Source organism: Cottoperca gobio, chromosome 9 (genome assembly GCF_900634415.1).
Source record: "Cottoperca gobio chromosome 9, fCotGob3.1, whole genome shotgun sequence".
Lineage (NCBI taxonomy): Eukaryota > Metazoa > Chordata > Actinopteri > Perciformes > Bovichtidae > Cottoperca > Cottoperca gobio.
Genome location: NC_041363.1, coordinates 21,293,985 through 21,315,513, shown reverse-complemented (window position 1 = coordinate 21,315,513; position 21,529 = coordinate 21,293,985). Strand labels below are relative to the sequence as shown.

General features: G+C 38.8%; 3 protein-coding genes across 3 annotated transcripts; 1 reads left to right on the top strand and 2 right to left on the bottom strand.

Annotated features, from left to right (window-relative positions):
- Positions 1 to 992: 992 nt before the first annotated feature.
- LOC115013741 (nuclear factor 7, brain-like) lies at positions 993 to 3,656 on the bottom strand. Its single transcript, XM_029440219.1, has one exon. The coding sequence runs from the start codon at positions 3,404 to 3,406 to the stop codon at positions 1,982 to 1,984; it is 1,425 nt and encodes a 474-aa protein (XP_029296079.1). The 5' UTR covers positions 3,407 to 3,656; the 3' UTR covers positions 993 to 1,981.
- Positions 3,657 to 3,823: 167 nt separating this feature from the next.
- Positions 3,824 to 6,459, bottom strand: LOC115013742 (retinol dehydrogenase 14-like). Its single transcript, XM_029440220.1, has 4 exons — positions 6,058 to 6,459; positions 5,572 to 5,814; positions 5,019 to 5,321; positions 3,824 to 4,257 (listed from the first exon to the last, which is right to left on the bottom strand). Exons 1-4 carry the CDS (start codon positions 6,176 to 6,178, stop codon positions 3,998 to 4,000), a joined length of 927 nt encoding a protein of 308 aa, XP_029296080.1. The 5' UTR covers positions 6,179 to 6,459; the 3' UTR covers positions 3,824 to 3,997.
- Positions 6,460 to 9,597: 3,138 nt separating this feature from the next.
- Positions 9,598 to 19,426, top strand: LOC115013853 (sushi domain-containing protein 2). Its single transcript, XM_075074134.1, is given in 12 exon segments — positions 9,598 to 9,770; positions 9,772 to 9,929; positions 11,282 to 11,310; positions 12,557 to 12,705; positions 13,267 to 13,414; positions 14,359 to 14,584; positions 14,587 to 14,601; positions 15,677 to 15,746; positions 15,748 to 15,866; positions 15,869 to 15,928; positions 16,278 to 16,414; positions 19,412 to 19,426. Coding segments are annotated over 12 exon segments (1,299 nt in total).
- Positions 19,427 to 21,529: the final 2,103 nt, after the last annotated feature.

The window sequence follows — 21,529 nt, the reverse complement described above, 5'->3', positions numbered from 1 at the left end:
GGGATGATACCCCGGATGATGAGTTAGTAACATACATTTACATAAATGCACACAGATAGAGAGGGAGAAGAAGAGAGGGAGGGGAGGAGAGACACATGATCACCTGCATCAGCATCCGGAACAGGATGGAGTAGTGGCACGTCCAAGCACTTTGGACAACACCTGGAGCGCCACATGGAAGCAGAGATATCAGGAGAAACATAAATAAATAGTGTCAGCAATTTTGAGGAAAAAAACCATCCTCCTTTATTTACCTTAAATCAGAAACATGTGCATTCATAACTAAATGAAATGTACCTGTGGAAGACTCCTGTCCACAGCCAGGTAAAAATGACAGAAGAGAGGAAGTACAGGAAAAGGAAAAGTTGATTACAAACATGCTCAGACTTTTCAAGCAGCCAAAAATAACAATCCTCCGGCCGGGAGGAGCTCGGGTGTTTTCAGGGCGGTGTGGCCGTGAGACTCTCATGGGCCCTCCAGGACTCAGTCTACTGCAAGAGAACAGAAGCAGGTTACCATCATGCTTATATAGTGTTGCTGATTACCTGGTTCTGTCCAGCTGTCTGATCCCCAGCTGAGCCACTCCCGACTCTCCCCAGCAGGCGGCGCTATGACCACACCCCACTGCCACAGTAGCAACACAGGAAGAATCATGATTCTGTACGAATGATCAAAGCTGACGTCATGATAGGAAATAATTAATTGTGCAGCCCTACATATAAACTACAATAAGTCTTTGAATCCAACGTAACGTGAATCCACAGTGTAAATCCTGCAGTTCATCCAACACACACTCATGTGCTGATGGGAAGTTTCACATCTAATGGACAGTTAACATCAACACACAGAAACAAACAGCACATGTTGAAGAATGATGAAATGAATGCTGCTGTGCGATCATAAAGATACAGATTAATGTGAGTGATCAAGGTGAAGGTGACCACTGCGACCTTTACCATTCAACATCCACAATTTAAAGACGAGGTCAGGGCTTTGCACTCAACATTTTAATACATATTATTAGAAATGACACTTCTTGTTACATTGTTTAATGAACTGCCAGCTGTACTTACTAATACATATCGCTGCCGATTTAAAACATCAATCCTTTAAATCATTCATCAGGTAACAAATCCAAACATTTGCTCAAATTTGACATTTTGATGTTTTTATTTGGCATTTTTCACACTTTAAAGATATTTTGATTAAAACAATCAACACATTATTTGATAACAGAAATAATATTTAGTCGCAGCCCAAATGCACACAATCTTAAAGTCAATATTTGATGTCTGATTTTCTTGCCATTCTGGGCTCCTCTAATATGGATTAAACATTGAAGAACAATATAAACTTCATCAGGTTATTCCTGTAGAATCTTCTACAGTCAAAGAAGCACAAATAAAGAAGATTTATTTATTGTTATGGATAAACTGAAATAATATATAGAATATGTCGACAGTCACACACGCTCAACAAATCACAGGTGAATTATTACACTAACATTCACTGTTCTTACATTGTGCACAGTAAGACCTGACGTTTTATCAAAACACTGGAGAAACAATATGACTGTATTAAGATACAAAAGGTTGTTTCTCATGTCTGGGAAAATAACATTTGTAGATATAAGTACAATAAGATGAACACATGGAATCTACTCGTCCCAGTTCTTGCAGCACATTTACACCACCAACACATAATTCTGCCGACATTTATGCTTTAGTTTCTCATTCTGTGCTGTGGAAATATATTGTATATTATACAACAATCAAGGAACGTGATCCATCATGTGACCTGCTGAAAGAGATCACATCTCATTCTTTCTTTAACCTGCATCTCTACATTTTCTTCATGTACTTTACAATTACACCATTCTCATCTATAAACATTTAACTGGAATTATCTGTAACTGACAAAAAACCACCTCCAGCATAACAATCCTAATAAATCACTGAGACGTCACCACCCTCCCTGAACGTCACAGAGAAATCTCAGTGGGACACATTTTGATATCAGCAGTTTTAGCTTCACCAGCTTTTCCAATACTGAACCATGGGAAGAGTTTCTCAGTGAAAGTGTCTCTGTGAGTGTAGATGTGAGTCATGTCTTCAGGGTCGGAGAAGGAAACCTCCCCCCTGTCATAGTCCAGCTGGACTCTGATCCTCTGGAGATTCTTCTTCACTCTGACAGTCTCACCATCACCATTAGTGTATTCCCCACTGCGATGTACTAAACACCAGATTCCATATTTTGGTGAACAGTATATCTTTCCCTTCCTGTCAACTGACTCTTTAACCAAACCTATTAACCAGACAGGATGATCTCCCACCTCCACCTCCCAGCTGTGTTTCCCTGAGCTGAAGCCCTCAGAGCCCAGAACATCAGCATACTTAGTGCATCTCTCTGGATTATCAGGAAGCTGCTGGTGTGTGTCTCCATGTCTCACACTGGTCAGATCATCAGACAGATAGAGCCAGCGGGATGCAGTGTTTGGGTCCAGAAGGACAGGACTGAAGTGGACCTTCTCCTTCATCTTCTCCCAGACTCTGAAGGACAGGTTGCCCAGGTGTTTGGCCACATCTATCAGCGCTCCTGAGAGCAGCTGTGGATCTGACAGTGAGCACTGGACTCTGGCTCTGGTCTGAGTGGCTTTATAACTGCTGAGGAATGGCACCTTGTGTTTCTGCAGGTCTTCTTCAACAGCAGAGATACTGTGTGACAGAGAGGAGATCTGCTCCTGAATCATCTTCATCTCTCTGCTGATAGTCTTCCCCTTCTGCTCCTCTTCCTCCCTCAGAGCTGCCAGTCTGGACTCCTCTTCCTCTTTCAGGAACTGGTGGAGCTTGTTGAACTCTGCTCTGATCTTCCTCTCTGTGGACAACAGCTGCTTCTTGGACTCTTGAATCACTTTGTTGTATGTGTCCTCCACTTGTTTGTGTTTGTCCCTCTTGTCCTGCAGAGACTCTAAGTCACATGTCAGCTGGTCCTTCAGCTCACTGACTGCTTGTTCTACAGGAACCACCGTGTGACTCTGGTGGAGAGAAAACTCACAGACAGGACACACAGCTCTATCTTCATCCTTACAGAACAATCGAGGCTCTTCTTGATGTTTACTACACAACACCTCCACCTTCTTCTCTCCTTTCTCCGTCTCAGATGATCCAACTTTCAGCCTCTCAGCAAAGCAGTCAGCCAGTTCCTTCAGTGCAAAGTTCACTAATGTATCTTTTGAGGTCTTTCTTTTACAAATGGGACAGTTTCTGTTCTTACTTTGTTCCCAGAAGTTCTGCAGGCAGCTGGAACAGAAGCTGTGGTTGCAGCTCAGAGACACAGGATCTCTGAAAGTCTCTGAACACACATGGCAGTTCAGGAAACGTTCAAAAAGAACAGATTTTTCCGCCATTCGCTCTGATGTGTGAATTATCTTTGAAAGCAAGACTCACCAAACCGGTGTCCTTCTGAATGACAGATTATTCTCCTTCTGTTTATAGTAAAGATCTTTCTCCCTGTAATGGCGTCTCGAGATCAGCTTTAAGTTTCACTTTCGTCGATTTAAGTAAATCATTGAAAGCTGACATGTTATCTTCCTACCAGCAGACGGTGCTGTTTCATTAATTAACAGATTTTACGGTGACTTTCAGCATAAAGTGCTTTGTAAAAAATAAATAAGAAATACAATAAAATGCATTGGTAAAGAAATGTTTGACTGCATAAATACTTAGGTTAAAACCATAATGCCACATTGCTTGTGTCACATGCTTTAGGTAATAATTACCATTTTAAATCATGTGTTAAATATTAAATAACAATGTTTATTAAATGACAGTGAAAAACAAAGTTTTTTATTTGTATATAATAAATACATTAAATTACATAAACACATAAAATAACTAGAAATCTTTCCATCAGCATTTTACACAAACATGTCAATGAAAATAAAAGATATTTAAAAAGAAATCACACGACCATAAATAACTAAGAATCAGTTCCACCATCAGGCCAGTGTCACCAGTCTCTCACTGGCCTCCCACAGTTTTTTTGCCACACCAGCGTCTCTTGCGAAAGGACGCAGAGTAGCTGGTCTGCAGTCGACAAAGTAACCCCCGCTGTGTTTGGAGGCTTCCTCTGACACAGCACAGTAGATGACAGTCTGAGCTCCAATCTCACACGGCACAAAAAACATCCACATGATCACCTGCATCAGCATCCGGAACAGGATGGAGTAGTGGCACGTCCAAGCACTTTGGACAAAACCTGGAGCAGCACAAGGAAGCAGAGATATCAGGAGAAACATAAATAAATAGTGTCAGTATTACATATGCTGTATGTTTGGGGTGGGCAATATGATTCAAATTTAAGAAATTAGTCATTTAATATTGTGTTTTAAGTGTATCTTGTGATATTATTGTGATGAATTCAATCTAAAATAATGTTTATATATATATAACATAACCAGATAGGAATGTTTGTTGTTGGATCATCCAGTGAATGAAATACAAGTCTTAATAACGGCCTGTAAATAAATACACTATTGTCATAAAGAAACACTGCTCATTGATTTTCAAAACTGAGCACAACGGCCAAATAAGAACCACACATCCTGTTCTGAAGAGAGCTACCTCAGTGTAAGCAGTACAGAAATATCTGAAAAAGGGTTTGAAAAGTGTTTCTTGCTATATAGACCAACCCCTATTTCATCTTAAATACAAACATAGTGTATATAATAACACAATAGAATTAAAACTATTAAATAGACAGTTTACAAACGACTCCATATGAAGTTGTAAGGCTGTAACCTTCGTTCATTATCAATTATTCTCTTGATATTTGTTTCTTCAATAAAATGTCAGAAAATAGAATCATCTGTGAATTTAGCACCAAATTGTGTTAGATTAAATTCCTTTAACGGTAACCTGTATTGTTCTGTAAGCTTTTCAAGCAAAGAAGGTGGATAGTGCAACCCCAGGTGAATACCGGTGCAGGACAAGAGCAGCGTACAAAGCAGCACCTCTTACCGGGGTGCACAGCATAGGAGGTCACTCCTTTCCCTTCAGTGATGCGGGCCACTTCCTGACTGAAGTAGATGTTTGCCAGCTTGCTGCGGCAGTAGGTGAAGAATGGCAGCAGGTTGTAGTTGAGGTCCTGAAAGTTTAGTTTCTGGTATTTGTAGATGGAGCATGTGAGGGTGATCACCCTGCTGGGGGTGCATTCCTTCAGGCGAGGCAGAAGCAGATTGGTTAGGAGGAAGTGACCCAAGTGGTTGACGCCAAAACACATGCTGAAGCTGTCGTCTGTCCACTCGAGGACACCGGGCATGCCTGAGGAAGCGCAACAGAGGGTGAAGAAAGATGGCTTTTAGCTGATGTTGCTAAACAATCTCTACAGTACAGCCACCTCTATGCCTAGACCCATGACAAGAAACAACTCAACAAATCTTTAATGCAATGTTAGTTTGTCAATAAAACTTCTAAGTCATCTACTCGAAGGAACACATTTCCTCTTCTTTCTTTCTTTGGTGATATTGTTTTATCATGGATCAAGAAACTTCCATGCGGTTGACTGCCACACCTGCATTATTGATCAGGATGTCAAGCCTCTTCTCTCTCTGGAGGAAGCTCTTACAGAATTCCCTCACAGAGCGCAGGTTGGCCAGATCCAGCTCCATGTGAAGGACGTTAAGGCTGTGACTCTTGAACTTGATCTCCCTCACAGCCTTCTCAGCCTTGTCAGGGTCTCTGCAAGCGATGATGACACGAGCGCCTCTCATTGCCAAGGCAACAGCTGACTCCTTGCCAATGCCTGAATTCCCACCTGGAATAGACAAAAATAGGAAGTTCATGTGTAACTGCTGGACAAGAGGATAAAAGAGGACAGCAGTAAAATTGCCTAAAATAATCAGCATGTTAATGTAATATTAGGCAACAACAGGCAGTGGTGTTTAGTGTAGTCATTAACAATTCAAGCCACACTGATCTACATGTATACAGTACAGTCCACTAATAAACAAAGTTACTAAGGGAGGTGTTTGCTCAAAAACAAGACATGCTTATTTACCTGTTATAATAATTGTTTTGCCATCAAGTCTTTTCAGGTCGGTGCAACATCTTCTCTTTTTCATCCATTTCAAAATGAAAAAAACAACTAAAGACGCGATAATTGTGTAGAGAAAGTACATTTTGCTACCTTTTATTATAAGCAGCTACAGGACTGATGCTTGTGGCTATGTGAGCCTATAGCTAACGTCAGCTAGCTTGTTAGCTTGCTAGTTGATGAAGAAAAACGACATTCCCCCTCCCTACTATTCCTCTATTCTGGTTCTTGTCCCGGTAAACGAGGTGGAGATGATCCACGACGAATAAAACATAACAGAAGAATCGTTTCATATAATTTGACAACCCCCCTCCAATTCATTCAGTCACTTTGCTGGGATATGTGGAGTGTCACGAAGTGCACATGCGCCAAATGCTCAAATATCGCAAGGTCTCGCGAGAGTATTTTACTTCAACGTGAATTACCCCTAACCCAGGCGCTGACGGTTTAGTTTACAATACTAGCTAAAGTTACCTAAAAACAAAATTATAAACATGACAATGTGCGTACCGTGAAGCATAAATATGGTGTGTTGATACGCCTGAAGAACCTACGTTAAATGCACGTCTACTATCATCGGAAACTCTGTTTGCTATTTAAATTACCTTTAATACTCTGCACAAGTCAATGGAAGGTTTTCAAACAAGCATAGTGTAGGACAGCTGTGTGTGTTCACAGTGTTATTTTGTTCTGTACGATAAACATGAGAGTACATATGAGAGACCATTTTTCTCTGTGCAATTCTTTTATTTAATCACCTAAAACAGCTGGTAAGTGACTGTCAAAGGTATTTTAGGGACAAAAGAATAAATATGAGCTGCTGTTCAAATCTCAAATGTGCCTTCCTATTGCCACTTTTGCATATGCAGGATACTGAGAATTCTTATGACTTGTTTGCATTGTGTATTATAGCTAGATACAACAAACCAAATAATACAATGTGGAATGCAGGTATGGGAAGTGGTGCAAAGTAACTAAGTACATTTACTCAAGTACTATACATAAGTACAATTTTGAGTTTATTGTACTGTATTTGAGTATTTCCATTTTCTACTGCTTATACTCTTACTCCACTACAATTCAGAGAAAAATGTTCTACTTTTTACTCCACTACATTTCTTAGACAAATCTGAATACTACTGCACAATTTGGAAAATATAAACAGTATATACAGATCACATGTTGTGTATAGTGCATATGTTTTGCAGTAGATCTTGTTTTGTGAGAGCCTACTTCTACTATTCTATAAAGTATTGGTAACTGATATGTGTGTCTAAATTCCAATCATTTTCAGAAAAGCCATAGATTAATATCAAATTTCTAAACAAAATCAAAAACCAAGAAATTCAAAATTGAGTTATTTTGCAGAACCTTTGCAAACGTTGTAACTCTCAACAAATACTCTTTGTAGATGTTATGCACGTCAGTAGAGCAATAGCTTAGCTTGTTATGGCTGAAGGCTCTATTTTGCAGGAAATGGCACTTTCATGTGTTAATCAAATGAAACACTTCCTGCCACACCTCCCCTGCCGGTCACTGATCTTGTACATCTGGTTAGCAGGTAAAGGATAACCCTGAAGGGGCTTGGGGAATTGAAAATGTGTCTGAAGAAGGACATTGTGACAATGTTTCATATTTATCTCAATTTAAGACATTTCAATACTTGTAATGGACATCCTCCCGGCTGTATAAATGTCTATGAGAGAGTACAGCATCAGTGTGAACTCTCCTGAGGGTTGTTTATTAAACCTGCCTTTGTATTATTATTATTCTCTGGTTTCAAAATACATGAATAAACAACAATATAGATTTTGAGATTCATTTACTTTTCTGTTGTCACCTTTACAGGAAAACAGGAAACATGTTTTCTAGTAAGATTGCACGTTAGGTGTGTTCACCATAACAGACAAAGTAGAAATGCTTTATTTAAAACCTGTAGTCAGACACTTTATGGCCCCGTGTGAGCTGGAGTAGGCTTCAGCTTCCCCCTGAAGACCCTGCGCAAGATAAGATGGTGGATGGATTAAAAGACAGACTGAAAAGATGTATTGCTCCTACACCTAGAAATCCTCTCCCTGTAACAGGTTAGCTGTTGGGTTTTGTAGCCTCTGTGAGCTCCTCCGACATTTCAGCTTCATCTTCTGCAACTAGAAGCAGAAGCAGTAGAAGCTGCAGTCTTTCTAACCTGCTGATTACAAAACCAAACCTCCCTCGCTTACATTCGACTGGCGATTCCTGAAATGTATGTTTTAAACAAAACAATAATATAAATATGGTTTTGAAAGTTTAAAAAAATAAAAGAGAAGAAGGGAGAAAAGAAAATAGAGAAACAAAGGACATTTGTAAAATAGAAAATGATAAGAGAAAAAGAGACGGACATTTTTGTTTTTGAAAAGAACAAAAGAAAAACAAACAAAATTGAGCTCTCTGTCTGAAAAGTTAGTAAAATGAGGCACTCATGCACTGCTGCTGACGTGTGCAGAGAAAGAACTACAACACCCAGAATACCATGAAGAATCCTGCATCCTGTGTCATGATAATGATGATATGAATAAATAACAGCAAAGATAAAATGACTGTTTCATTGCACTGATTTATATTTATATGCACATTGCATTAATGTTTATCATGTAAGTTATATTTCACTTGTTTATTCATAACTGTGTCAAACTAATTTGAAACTTAAAGAGAAAAGAAATTAGCGGAGAAACTTAATGTACACATAATACGAGGGGTACTGAATAATGTGATGAGTAACTAACACCAACGAAGAAGAATGAATAATGGAGGTCATCTTTTCTGTGGATTTGCAGAATCTATGGCAAATACCACTGAAGCTGTTCTGGAGGCTGGAGGTGGCCGAACACCTCACTAAGACAGTTTATGTTTCTTTTTTAATGTGTCATCTATCTTTATTCCTGTTGCTGGGATGTTGAGGAATATTTAAGTTCTCAGCAAATGAGGGCCCGAGCAGTAAATGTATGAATTGAGAGTGTTGCAGTAGTAACTCAGTATAATGAACATATACTGTAGTAGTTTTAGTTTTAATCGGCCCTGCTCTACATACCTGGTTATCTAATGCTGTAAACTTAGCACAGAAGCTCATAGAAGATGAGGGGACAGAGGGTCTTTAGATAACTGAGGTTGTAAAAAAATAAATAAAATAATAATAATAATAATAATAATAATAATAATAATAATAACAATAACAATAACAATAACAATAACAATATATAAAATAAATAATAAAATATTCTGGCGTTGAAATTTTTATATATATAATAAATAATAAATAAATACATTCTTTGAATGCAGTATAGTTTATAAGATGCCACTTAAAAAATATATATATTCTTACCATTGAGAAAATATTAAGTGGTTCTACTGTGAAACGAATAAAAGACTAACACATTTTGCAGTAATTATTACTGCCAAGAATCAACTATTTATGCAACTATTTCATAAAGAGTTTTCAATAAGCAAAGTGAGCTTTTTGTTGCAGTTATGTTCTCTTGTCTCTTTTTATGGTTGCACGAGGATTACACCACAACTGGTTACCTGTGTCCCCTTCATGTTTTCTGTGTTTCACTGTGGGTCCACCCCAGTGAAGCGGACCCTGCCTTTGAGGTCACCCTGGTGAATGCAACACAGTGGCATTACTATGGCACGCCGAACATCGGCGTTCGACAGCTCTCTGATTGGATCTGAGATGGTCAACATGGAGCTGTGGGGTTACAGAGAGTTCAGCATTAGCACAGAGGCAGGGATGAACGGATCCTCTTCTCTGCAGGCCGAGCTGAGCTTTCTGTACGCTCTCGGCAGGAATACCTGCAGAAGTACCTTCACTTAAGAACTATTGAGTTTTTTCACCACCCTCTTTAGACTTTCGTTTGGGCATTATTTACTTAATTCTCTCAACTTTTCTTTTCAATTTCTGTGCGTGTCACACGGCCCTGCACACCTTTCTGAGGACCTTTGTCAAGAACACATTCATGAACAAACTTAGGAAACTATTGGTGAATTAGGCCAACTATTTAATATGATTTTAAAGTACTGTAGATTTAATATGTATCAAATATCTGACAGTCAGTGTTGTTAACTCTTATTCCAGAGTTCAGTATTGGTCAGACCACAGGCATCTGACATCATTCATCGACTAAACAAATTGACGATTGACAGATAAGGGATCAACAACACTTTTGATATTCGATTAATTGCAAGCAAAGATGCCAAACATGTTCCATCTATTCAAATTTGAGGATTTGCTGCTTTTCTCTGTCACACATGCAGTATGTTAATGGTATATTTTGGGCTTCTTCTACCTTCGGCTGGACAAAACAAGTAATGCCCCTAGAATTATTATAATTATTTTTTCTTTTTACAGTTTCCTGACATTTGATTGGCTGTACGATAAATCGATTATTAGACAAAGCCCGAGCAGACACTGGTTTCATGTGAGTGCACTTCAATGACTCTGGTATGTTTATATTATTAATATATATTTTTTTTATGATTTATTATTAAAACATTTCAGTTGAAGAAGTGTATATATAGAAATAGCGATAGTAGCAATAGTAACACTAACAGTATTACTATAATTAGTGTATATAATAACAGAAACATATGCTTTCTTTAACTAAATTATAAACTAGCTAAATAAAAAGAAGAGCTTGGATGTTTTTGTTTTCTTAAAGAACTTACAGCACTGTCTAACAAGTAATTGGTTGATTTAAACAAAGGCTTTTTCAGGAGGCCGTTAATAGCAGGCTGCTCTAGCAATTCAATTAATATTGTGACGACTGTAGAGAACTGGGTGTGATGACATCAGCAAATATTGTGTGAGTGGTCATCTCTGTTTTACAAAATGAAACAAGTACATTAGACTTTTGTTTAAATATATTGTAACAAACGAGAGATTAGAATATGAAAGCAATATACAGACGTTCAAGGTGAATAAATACGTTTATAGTCCAAAATTAAATATAAGACCAATAATTGTATCATGAAGGTTATGAACAGTTCCTGTTGTACTCAATGTTCAAGTCCAATATGTTTTAACACCCCTCTCCCCATAAGAGTATTGAACAATACCTCTGTGCTCATCATAGTCAAAGATAATAATAGCCAGATAAGTCAGAGAAGTTCTCCCACACTACACCTCTCCTCTGCTCCCTTCACTGGTTAACAGTGGTGTCCCGAATCTGCTTCAAGACTCTGGTGCTGGCCTACCGTGCTGTGAATGGATCAGGCCCTTCCTACATCCAGGCCATGGTCGAACCATACACCCCAACTCTCTCACTTCGCTCTGCATCGGGCAATCGGCTCGCCACTCCCTCACTGCGAGTGGGACCCAGATTCCCCTCAAATTAAATCCGCCTGTTTGCTATCCTGGCTCCAAAATTGTGGAACGAGCTCCCCCATTGATGTCAGGACAGCAGACAGTCTCCATCGCAGACTGAAAACTCATCTGTTTCAACAGCACCTCGACAAATTTGTAGCTAATAGTTGAATTTGTATTCTATTGTTTCTGTATGTTGCACTTTTGTGAAGTTTTTAATTCTGCACTCAAATGATTTCACCTATTTAAAGCTGGAGTTGTATCCTCATGATTTGCACTTATTGTAAGTCGCTTTCGACAAAAGTGTCAGCTAAATGAACTGTAATGTGATGTGAAAAATGAACATTTTAAAGATTAATTATGCTTTCAATGGCAAATATTGCAAATAAATTCCGAAATGACGCAGAATTATACTAAAACGATGACAGCCACATTATGACCAGTGAGTAGTAAACAAAAGATTAGAATTCATCCATTCATCCCTCTAATGATAAGGAAAAATAGACTAAAGAAATACTTTCGGGAACAGGCTTTGTGTTAAATCATATTATGTGATCAGTGTTAAGGGCAGTTACTATATTAGAGTTCTGTTAAAGTCATCAGGATATTTAATCGCTTTTAATCATTTATCACTGAGAGATTTTTATTCACCGGTAGTCAAATTGATTTTGTGACTAAAATGTGTTTGTATGTCATAATCATTTTGGACAAGATAAGGATATTATATATTTCTTAACATCAAACAAGTGAATAAAGAGTTCTGATTCTGGTTTCAGTGGCTGAAGACTGAGACTGCAAAAAGTACACCACAAACATAGTTAATCTGTGTTGAATTGCCTCTGCGTGGCTACACACACTTACTCTATTCTGCAAATGGACATTAGATTAGCAGGTAATACCAGAGGAGTTTGCAGTAGAAGTAAATGAATGAGAGACTGCAGCTGAGAGTTAAGATGTGGAAATATATTAGATCACACAACTGATTACCTGCTCTCCAGAGACTATAAACTCAACAATAAGCTGCATACTCATATGAGAGGTGTTCTGTTCGAAATAAATATGTTTGTGTCAAAAACGTGTATTTGGTTTAAACGCACCAGTGATTTCTTTCTCGTCGCTTCACAGGTGTCGTCCTCGTGGGATCCGCATTTCATAACGTTCGACGGCCTCAGCTACACTTTCAATGGCAAAGCAGAGTTCTACCTCGTGTCCTCGCCAGACAGAGAGGTGAGTGTTCAGACCGGAACAGAACAGGTGAAACTTAAGAACGCTGAGTCCACATTTGATGTGAAAGCCCTGTCTGTGTCCTCTCTTTCATCCCCATGCTACCACGGCAGCAGCTTTGTGTGGATGAAACTCTTCACCAGTCACCAGATTGATTGCCTGCCTCTAGAGTTTGCTCAGACAGACTGACCTTGGTATTTCTTGCTGATTTTCGTTTTTGTCTTCGTTTGGTGGCACTTTTCTCTTTGCTCTCTGCTCGTGACGTCAGGTCCGTCTTGTGTGAGTAAAACATATTGTGTAAAAAATAAATGACAGCCTATTCCCTTAGTTACCTCTTGTTTTTGCTCAGTATCTATTGGAGTCAGATTTAGTGAAGAAGAACAGATCTCAACTTCAATGTTTAGAATTTGCTCAAAGCCATTACACAACAGCCATGGGCCAAGGGACTGCAGATGACCAGATGTCTTTAATATTCATTATTCTCATTAGATCAGGAAAATCAAACATCTGGAATATTTAATATTGCAGAGACTTGAGCGCTGATAGAAAAAACAGAATACATACTACATAATTACATATCTGTAGCAATGTGATGTTTATGTTGATCACAGAGGTACCTTGATCAAAGCCACATGGCTGTCATCCGTGGCTGTGAAGGAGAAGGCCTCTGATGTCATCCAGGTGCATCGAGCAGAGGGCCACCTTCAGGTGCCGAGGAAGGTCCGACCTTTCACCGAGACGAGATGGATGGACGTACACGCTGTGATGGTTTGGACTCTCCTGAGCAGCTGCACACGTTAAGTTTGGCAGCAAGAGAATCATTATTTATTATTCAACTATTACTTCATACCATGAAAGGCCCATGTCTGTAAAGCATTATCAACATACTTATAATGCATTATAATCTGCTAATTATAGTTATAGGTAAATATTCATAATGATTTTTAACAATAATTGTAATACATTATAAAGCATTGTATAATGACTTATAAGGTCAAGTATCATTATACTTCATAATTTCTTACTGGCTGTTACTGATCGTTTTGTGTGTTGTTTCAGATTTAATGATATTTTTTACACTTTACTTAAAGCAAACAATGATCACTTAGAACTTATAGTCACATTATTATGCAATATAATAGTCAGTATAATGCATTATAAAAAGATTTTAATGTATTACAACTATGGGAATCGTAATACACGATGATCTTTGCAAATAAAATGTCAGTGCATTGTGATACTTGACCTTATAAGACTTATATAAGGCTTTATTAGTCGTTATGATTATTGTTATAAAGCATTATTAATATGTATGACTATAATCATAGTTATAAGCACTATATTAATAGCAATTGTACAGTGACGTTATAACTCAATTGTGTCTATTAAAGTTAAGAAGGGGAAGAAAAACTTTTATTTTTTTATATTCTCAAGTTCTGATTGACCACTTCCTTTGAGGAGGTTTTCCACCAGTGACTAAAGCAGGCATCACTAAATGTGATGCTCTATCTTCTTTTGCAACTTTAGTTTATTTCTTTTGTACAGCTAAATGTTGCCTTAGTTGACCTTGACTGCATGGACATCTACTGTTTTAACACATTTTTGTTGTATACCATTGTGTATTGTAAAGGTTATAAGGTGTATAGAATATACATTTTTAAGATTGTTATCATCTAAACTACAAACACAATGTCTCTTTTCCAGGAGTATTTGTGTTCGCCCCCAGACTTCAAAATGTGACAGTAATCTTGCTCTCTGGAGTTGACGTGGAGGTTGGTGTGCATGAGGGAGTCACGACGGTGACTGTCCTGCTTCCAGCAGAGTTTACCAACCACACCTCGGTCCAATGAACTCTGACCCCATCAGATGACCTGTTGACCCAACTAGGAGAGATCGTTTCCCCAACTGACGCTACGTCGGAGGAAATCTTCACTTTGGAGCTGGCTGTGAGTGTGAAAGACTTATATTTGTGAATAATGCTGAAATACTCAGTTTTCAGTCTGAAGCAACATAAATATCAAACTTTTTACACAACAAACTTTTTTGTTTTTATTTTGTGTAGAGAGCCATTTTTCCTGTTTTAGAAGGGCAGCGGGCTGAATAGGGATTCTATGATTTACTAATAATTACCCATCATTGTGTCTTTTAATTAACTACCATACGTTTGGCCTTACCTTTGACAAATGTTTAAAGAGTGCAGAGGAAGAAAACAAGACACATGTTTAGAGTTAGCGCAGCTTTAATAGATTATGGGGAGATATCAGCCGCTGTGACCAATGCAGTGCAAGTGGAACCACATCTCTGGAACACAGCTGGGGCAAACCGCATACAGCGATGATAATAATGTCTCAGCTTTAATTACAGTACATGTCCTGTCAAAACTAGGTGAGTCGATGACTTTTCATCCGCTTGACCTTTTGACTGAAATCCTTTTGCTTCAGTGGAAGTGCAGCAAACACCCAGCTAAAGCTTGTGGGATCTAATAGATTTATTGTTGCCGATATTTTTGTATGATTGATGAAAGAAAACCATGACAGCATGCTGGGTGTGACCCGCACTTATCTCTTAGAGTTATGTTCTTATCGCCAAATTATAGCGTGCGTTATATTTTCCTATTTTTAAAACCATGTTTAAGAAAGTAGATAGTTTGAGCGAAGCAGTCTGATTGATCAAACATGCTGCTGCGGCAATAATTCCCATTATTGTGGTTAGCCATGTCTGATCGGTTGGTTATTAGTCTCTCTGTTCACTAGTTCTTGGACATTTAATGTTTCCTAAGTGTGCTTGTACTACATTGGGTAGAACTGTTCTGATACTGCATGTGTGTTTGTAACATTAGCTGTAATGCAGTTGGGGATGTTTGTTGTGTGCTTATGGATACTTCTGACATCACAACTATCACTACTGACATTCATTTCAGTTGGTTTAGGCTCAATCTAAAACTAGTAATTAGGTTTTCTAACCAACAATCCAACATAATTGCACATCGTGAATGGTGTGTTGTTTTATTTTTATCCACAGGGAACATTTCAAAGACGATTTCCCTTTTCATATATGACTCAAAGTACCTATTGGATACCTACTATTTCCCAGCAAGATCCTGCTTTTGTTCCTGCATTTTCTCCACCCGGGAGACCTGATGACCCTCTGGTAGCAGACATGTTGACGACGTGCTTGGAAGAAGGAGCATAGTACTGTAAATATGATACCCTTACACACGGAGCCTCACAATGGGAAACGGCACACTCTGGGCCTTCCAAAATCATCGGGCCCTAATGGGAGCCCCGGCTCCGGGGACAGCACCATGTGAAACACCTCTGTGTGTCAATGCCAAAGTGCAACTGTATACATGTTTGTTATTGCTTGTTTTATATCTAAAATAATAATAATAGCATGCCTGAAAATGTAACATACAGGACCTCTAAGAGTTTGCGTGTGTCTGGTTATGAACTATACTCCACAGTATTATCATGCCATAAGAAAAGCTTAATGAAGTGGAAGCATTCGTGTTGAAAGATTATCTATGGCCATACATCTGCAAATCTTTCAAAAACATTTAATTGTCACTAGTTAAGAGAAAGGTAATGTTTTGACAATGGTTTCTAAATGTGTTATTCTTCTTTTAGTGGCGTCTTGTGGCTGGCTTCCCACACCCAGGAATGGGAAGAAGAGTGGGACACATTATACTGTACGGTTCAACAGAGCGCACTTGTCTGGATGATGGGACCTGGACAGGAGAGCAACCCTACTGTAAAGCAGGTTGGTTGTAATATAAAACAAAACCAACAGCTGGTTATGTTGAGTTTAATAAACTGAACTGTAATGTGTGTGAGAAAAGAAGCAATATTTCTGCACTCGTATATAAAGAATACTTTAAATATGACCCGCTCTGTACATTAACTGATTTTACCTGATTCAGCTGCAGGATGCCATTGCATTCAGAGGACATCTAAATATTTATCACACATAGATTTCTTGTGAAAAGGATATTGGGAATTTGATATATTTTAGTATTAACAAACGTCCAAGTTTACGCATTATGAAACACGGACACACAGTAATTTCACAACAGTCCCTTCTGGGACATTACCACATGATAATGACACTTTTGATCATTATAATTTATCTCACGTTAACTCTACAAGTTAATAGAAAACCAATGGCTGTGTGGCGGGTAAGAGTCTTAAGTGTACCATACTTCCATTATAACTATAATATAATTTTAATTGGGTTAAAATATATAATAATATATAAATATCTTTTCACTGGCTGTTGTCCGTTTAGTCTGTATCTCTCTAATCAGTGTGTGAAGTGTGTGTTATTCTTTCTGTTTTAATTACTTGTGAAACAGTTTCCCACGATTGCTCAAGAAAGGCACTACATAAAGAAAGTTACATACTTACGTATTACTGACTAACTCCCCACATGTTTTATATTCACTGTGATTGGCAGTCCAATGAAAACCGAGAGGGACTTTGGGAATCCTCTTCTTCTCATCCAGCCTATTTGAAAGTAAAGATGCAATAGACTTGGCTCTCGGCTGACCATTAGCTACAAAGCTATAAACTTCTGAATCTGGATTGGCTTGGCTTTCTGTTTGTAAATTGGAAGCACCTGGGTCCCTCTAATGGTTTCATTCATCACTCCAACCGTGAAATCCCAAAGAGTAGTGTTATAGTTGTCGGCTGTCGCCATCAGATGGCAGTAGTTCCCACTAAAATCCTAATGCGGCAGCAGATTAACACCTCTTTATGTGCCAGTAGTGTGAAGCATGCTGGTTTTAGAAATATGAGCGGTAAAACAGCTAAATTAGATGAAATTAGATCTTTAATCACTCAGTTTGGGAAGGATGTAAAATACAAATACTCTCAGGTTTTGGCTTCATCGACCTGTTGGCTTAGTGAATTGAGAGGAAGCAGAGAAATGAAGCCACTTGACTTGTGATCCACCTCTACATGCATCCCTTCATGGCTTCACTCCAGACCTCCTTCATTTCCTTGTTAGAGCTGCAAACAGACTTCCTCTCGATAGTAACCGGGGATGAATAGACTTCATATTGCAGATTTTAAAGCCCTCGTAACAACCGGCTGGATCACAGCTGGACACAATCCATCCCGACTCCTTCATTAGGCAAACGTCTTCGTTTCATAACTTGGTTATCCAGTGCAGCGCTGTTTTGAAATGTTTCTTATCAAACCAGGTGATTTTTTAAAATCTTTTTCATTTAGCATGTTTTCTGACACCTCTCATAGGAATATTATGATATGAAAACTTCCTCACTGATGGGGATGTTTATTCTGGCCAAAGTAATTGTGATTCACGATATTATCCCAATACTCATCCAAATATGCTTAAAACTCTTAAAATGGCACATAATCCCTTTACCCTTCAGTTTGTTAAGAAACTAAACATTTTATTGCATCACAGATAGGACACATCTTTTCTTAGTGATCTTTGTTTTTTGTGAAAAATTAAAAATCTTAAATAAGGTCAGAATAAATTGTAAATAAAGGATTAATACTTTTTATTTTTTAATGGAAATATTACGTGAGTCTGTAATTCCTGTATTTCCAAGATCTATTTTCCACTTCTCTACCATGATGGCAAGCTTTTCAAGTCATGTGAGGATAGTAACGATGTCCCGATAATAAAAATTCACCTCGATGAACTTGTGTTTATTTCATCCCAATTAAAATCCTACACCGCCTCATCCCTAACCTCTAGTCTTGGACACAAAGCCACACCTGCTGATGTTATTTCTATGGCCTTACTGCCGCGACTAATCAGACAGAAAGTGTATTTGTATCTATCCTGGAGCGTCAGCTGTACCCATGTATGTTGTATGCCCACATCTCTGCTCAGCTCTGTGACAATGATCACACTTGCTCTGACACTCTCATTACGCAAATCAGAGCTAACAACTGTCAACATGACCTGAAGGGCTCAATGGCTGGTGTTGCATGAGCTGTTACCTCCACCACACAAATGTGACCTCTAGCCATTTAAACAATACTAAATACAGACCGAGCAGGAGACGGATCTCTCCTCCTCCCCTTATGTGAATCACTGCGGCATGATGTGTAGGCTGAGCATCCAGAGGACTGTAGTCATCGTTAAGATGAAAACGGTGTGCCGCTCAACAACAAATACCACTGTATCCAGTTTGACTTCTTCTCTGAGTCACTTTAATGAGCTGCTGTTGAATACGCCTGTCAGCAAGAGGTGACACTAAGTCCCTTCCATTTAAAATTAATCTCCCATCACTAAAAGCCCCACCTTTTTGAGATGGATTATAACCTGCTGCCGTACTTGTGAATGTGCTTTTTAACCGCTTTAGACTTTAGGTGTGGTGTATTGTGATGATCAATGTTAATATCGTCGGCTGGAAAGAGTGTGAGTGTTGTAGAGGTGAGGGTTAGGTTTGGGTGGAGAGTCCTTGATCTAAGGACAAACAGAGGCAGACTTAAGAGGTATAAGGTTATAGAGTTTACATGCTTGGCTGTGCCTTGTCACGGTCTTCTGAAAAACAATAGCCCTGGTTGAGTATCACATGCATACCAATAACAGGATTGCCTCACCTTGATGGCATTATAATATTAATAGACTTGCACAGAGGAGAAGAAAGTGATTCAAGGAAAGGTGACAGCTGCCAGAGAGGGATAGAGCAGTCTTCTTTCTTCTTTTTTTCTTCTTCAAAGTGACGTGGGTTGCAAGACAAAGCCTCACTCAATTTTCTGCCTGTAATTCTCTCCTCAGATTCCTCTGAGATAAGGCAGTCGAGAGCAGAGAGACATACGGAGGTGGTTGGTGAATGCAGCTTACCTAGAAGAAGGAGTTGTTAAAATGCTAACCAAGGGCAGCTTGAGACTTTAAAACCAGTCACGTTGCTTACACTTCACTGTCTTCATGTTGCTCACATTTCTGTCAATGTGCTGGCATGCCCCACTTGCTGTCGCTTTCCCTATACCCTATTCTTTCTTTCATTACAAGTTGCCTTTTACTTTCACACAGATGAAGTGATTGCTTATTTCATTGTAAAGTGGATGGTGCTGTTTGATCTCAAGTCAAACTGACCTAACAAACAACTTCTGTCTAGCCACTGTTCCAATCTAATAGCTACAGTGTCGAGATTAAGAGGCACATAATTGGAAAGCTTTCTTTGAGTTTGTGCTTGTTCACAGATCATTGACGCATCTGGTGAGGGCTGTTTCTGAATGACAAGTCTGCTTTGTTGGAATCTTTTAAAGAAATGAGAAATTTTCTTGTTTTATGGCATTGTATTGCCGTGCTGTACACATCAGGCAGAAAATGCTGTATTTGCTGTGTACGAAGCTACGTCTTTAAGAGTTTATGATCTTATTATTAAAGGGGACGTATCATGCTCATGTTCAGGTTCATACTTTTATTTTGGGTTTTACATGCTTTAATGTTCAAAAAAGACGTGGAAATCTAAATTTTTACAATATGCTTACAACCAAGAAATACATATAACTACACAATATGTGTTGAGGAACATACTGCTTGAAGACACGCTGCCTCTAAAACGTTTGCATGAAATGTGATGATCATCTGACAGGTGACCAAGTCATGTCTTTATTGCATTATTTATTATCTTATTATTTTCGGAAACAGCACCGACACCTACAACAGTTGCTGATAATCACCTCAGTAATTGTCCCATTTCTTTCAGTACAGTAATTAGATACATTTCTCAGAATATCTCTATGATACAGAGTTTGATAACAACATAAACACATTAACATTCAGAGACGCATGCACCTGGCCTCAGGTACCCGAGACCACAAGAAAAGTTAGCTGTTGAAGCTGAGTCAAATTCCTGTGGACACTTTTATCTTCCAGAGCTGCTTTATATTCATACACTCCCCCAAGAGTGTCTGGCTATGAATCTCAGCCCATGGATGGAGTCAACAAGCAGGTTTAGACACAAGAAATGTTTTAGTTGGCTACTACTCGGATGTGTGTGTTCATGCAACTGGGTGCTTGTTCAGATTGTACGTGGAATCGTACAAGGATGCCTGAAGTTTGCCGTCTGACACATGGTTCAAATTCCAAGAATACTTCCCATCACATTGACTCAGACAGGGTGAGATACACATATCAGATGACAACAGTAGCTTGACATAGAGAAACACACTGTTACCAGGGAGAAAAAAAAGTAAACAGAATTATTTTAAGATGATATCAGCTCTGTCAAAAAAATGTGTGATAAGAATGTAGCTCAGGGGTCCATGAACTTGCTAGGGTTAAGAAAACACTCTTCTGATTGGTATCATCTGTTTGGGAGAATTTCTCTTTGAGATAAACACTGGAAAGGGGATTGAACGATAATGAATCTTGAAATTCTTATTTGACAGTTTTTCTTTATTTGTAGCAGATTGTAGGAATGTAAAAATATAATCACTTTTATCCAATTGAATCCAAGCACAGATGATAGAGATAATTGATACACACAGCCATCTTTCTTTCTGTTTTCTATCACCTTCAACCTGTTCAGTCCAACCTCATGATTTCTGTCCTGTGTAAATCTCTGCACTCTGGAAGTGTAATGGTCCAAACTGAGTGCTATTGCTCCCTGGAGCTTTACTATTTGATCAATGCAGGGGGGGTTCACTGGAGTAATGAGATAGCTTTGGGGTTTTGCCAGCAGAAAAAAAGGTGAATGTTAACACTGATTGACGGCCGGTCCTCCACATGCTCCCAGTACAATTATACTCTGTTCAGCTTGCCGCACTGATATCGAAGGCTTCAACGTCCAGCAGTTTGAAGCCAGTGCTGCTGCATCCAAGGCCTGGCCATGTGAAGTGAAACTGATTGGTTTAGAAACTTCAGGGAATGCTTGTACATATGGGAGCG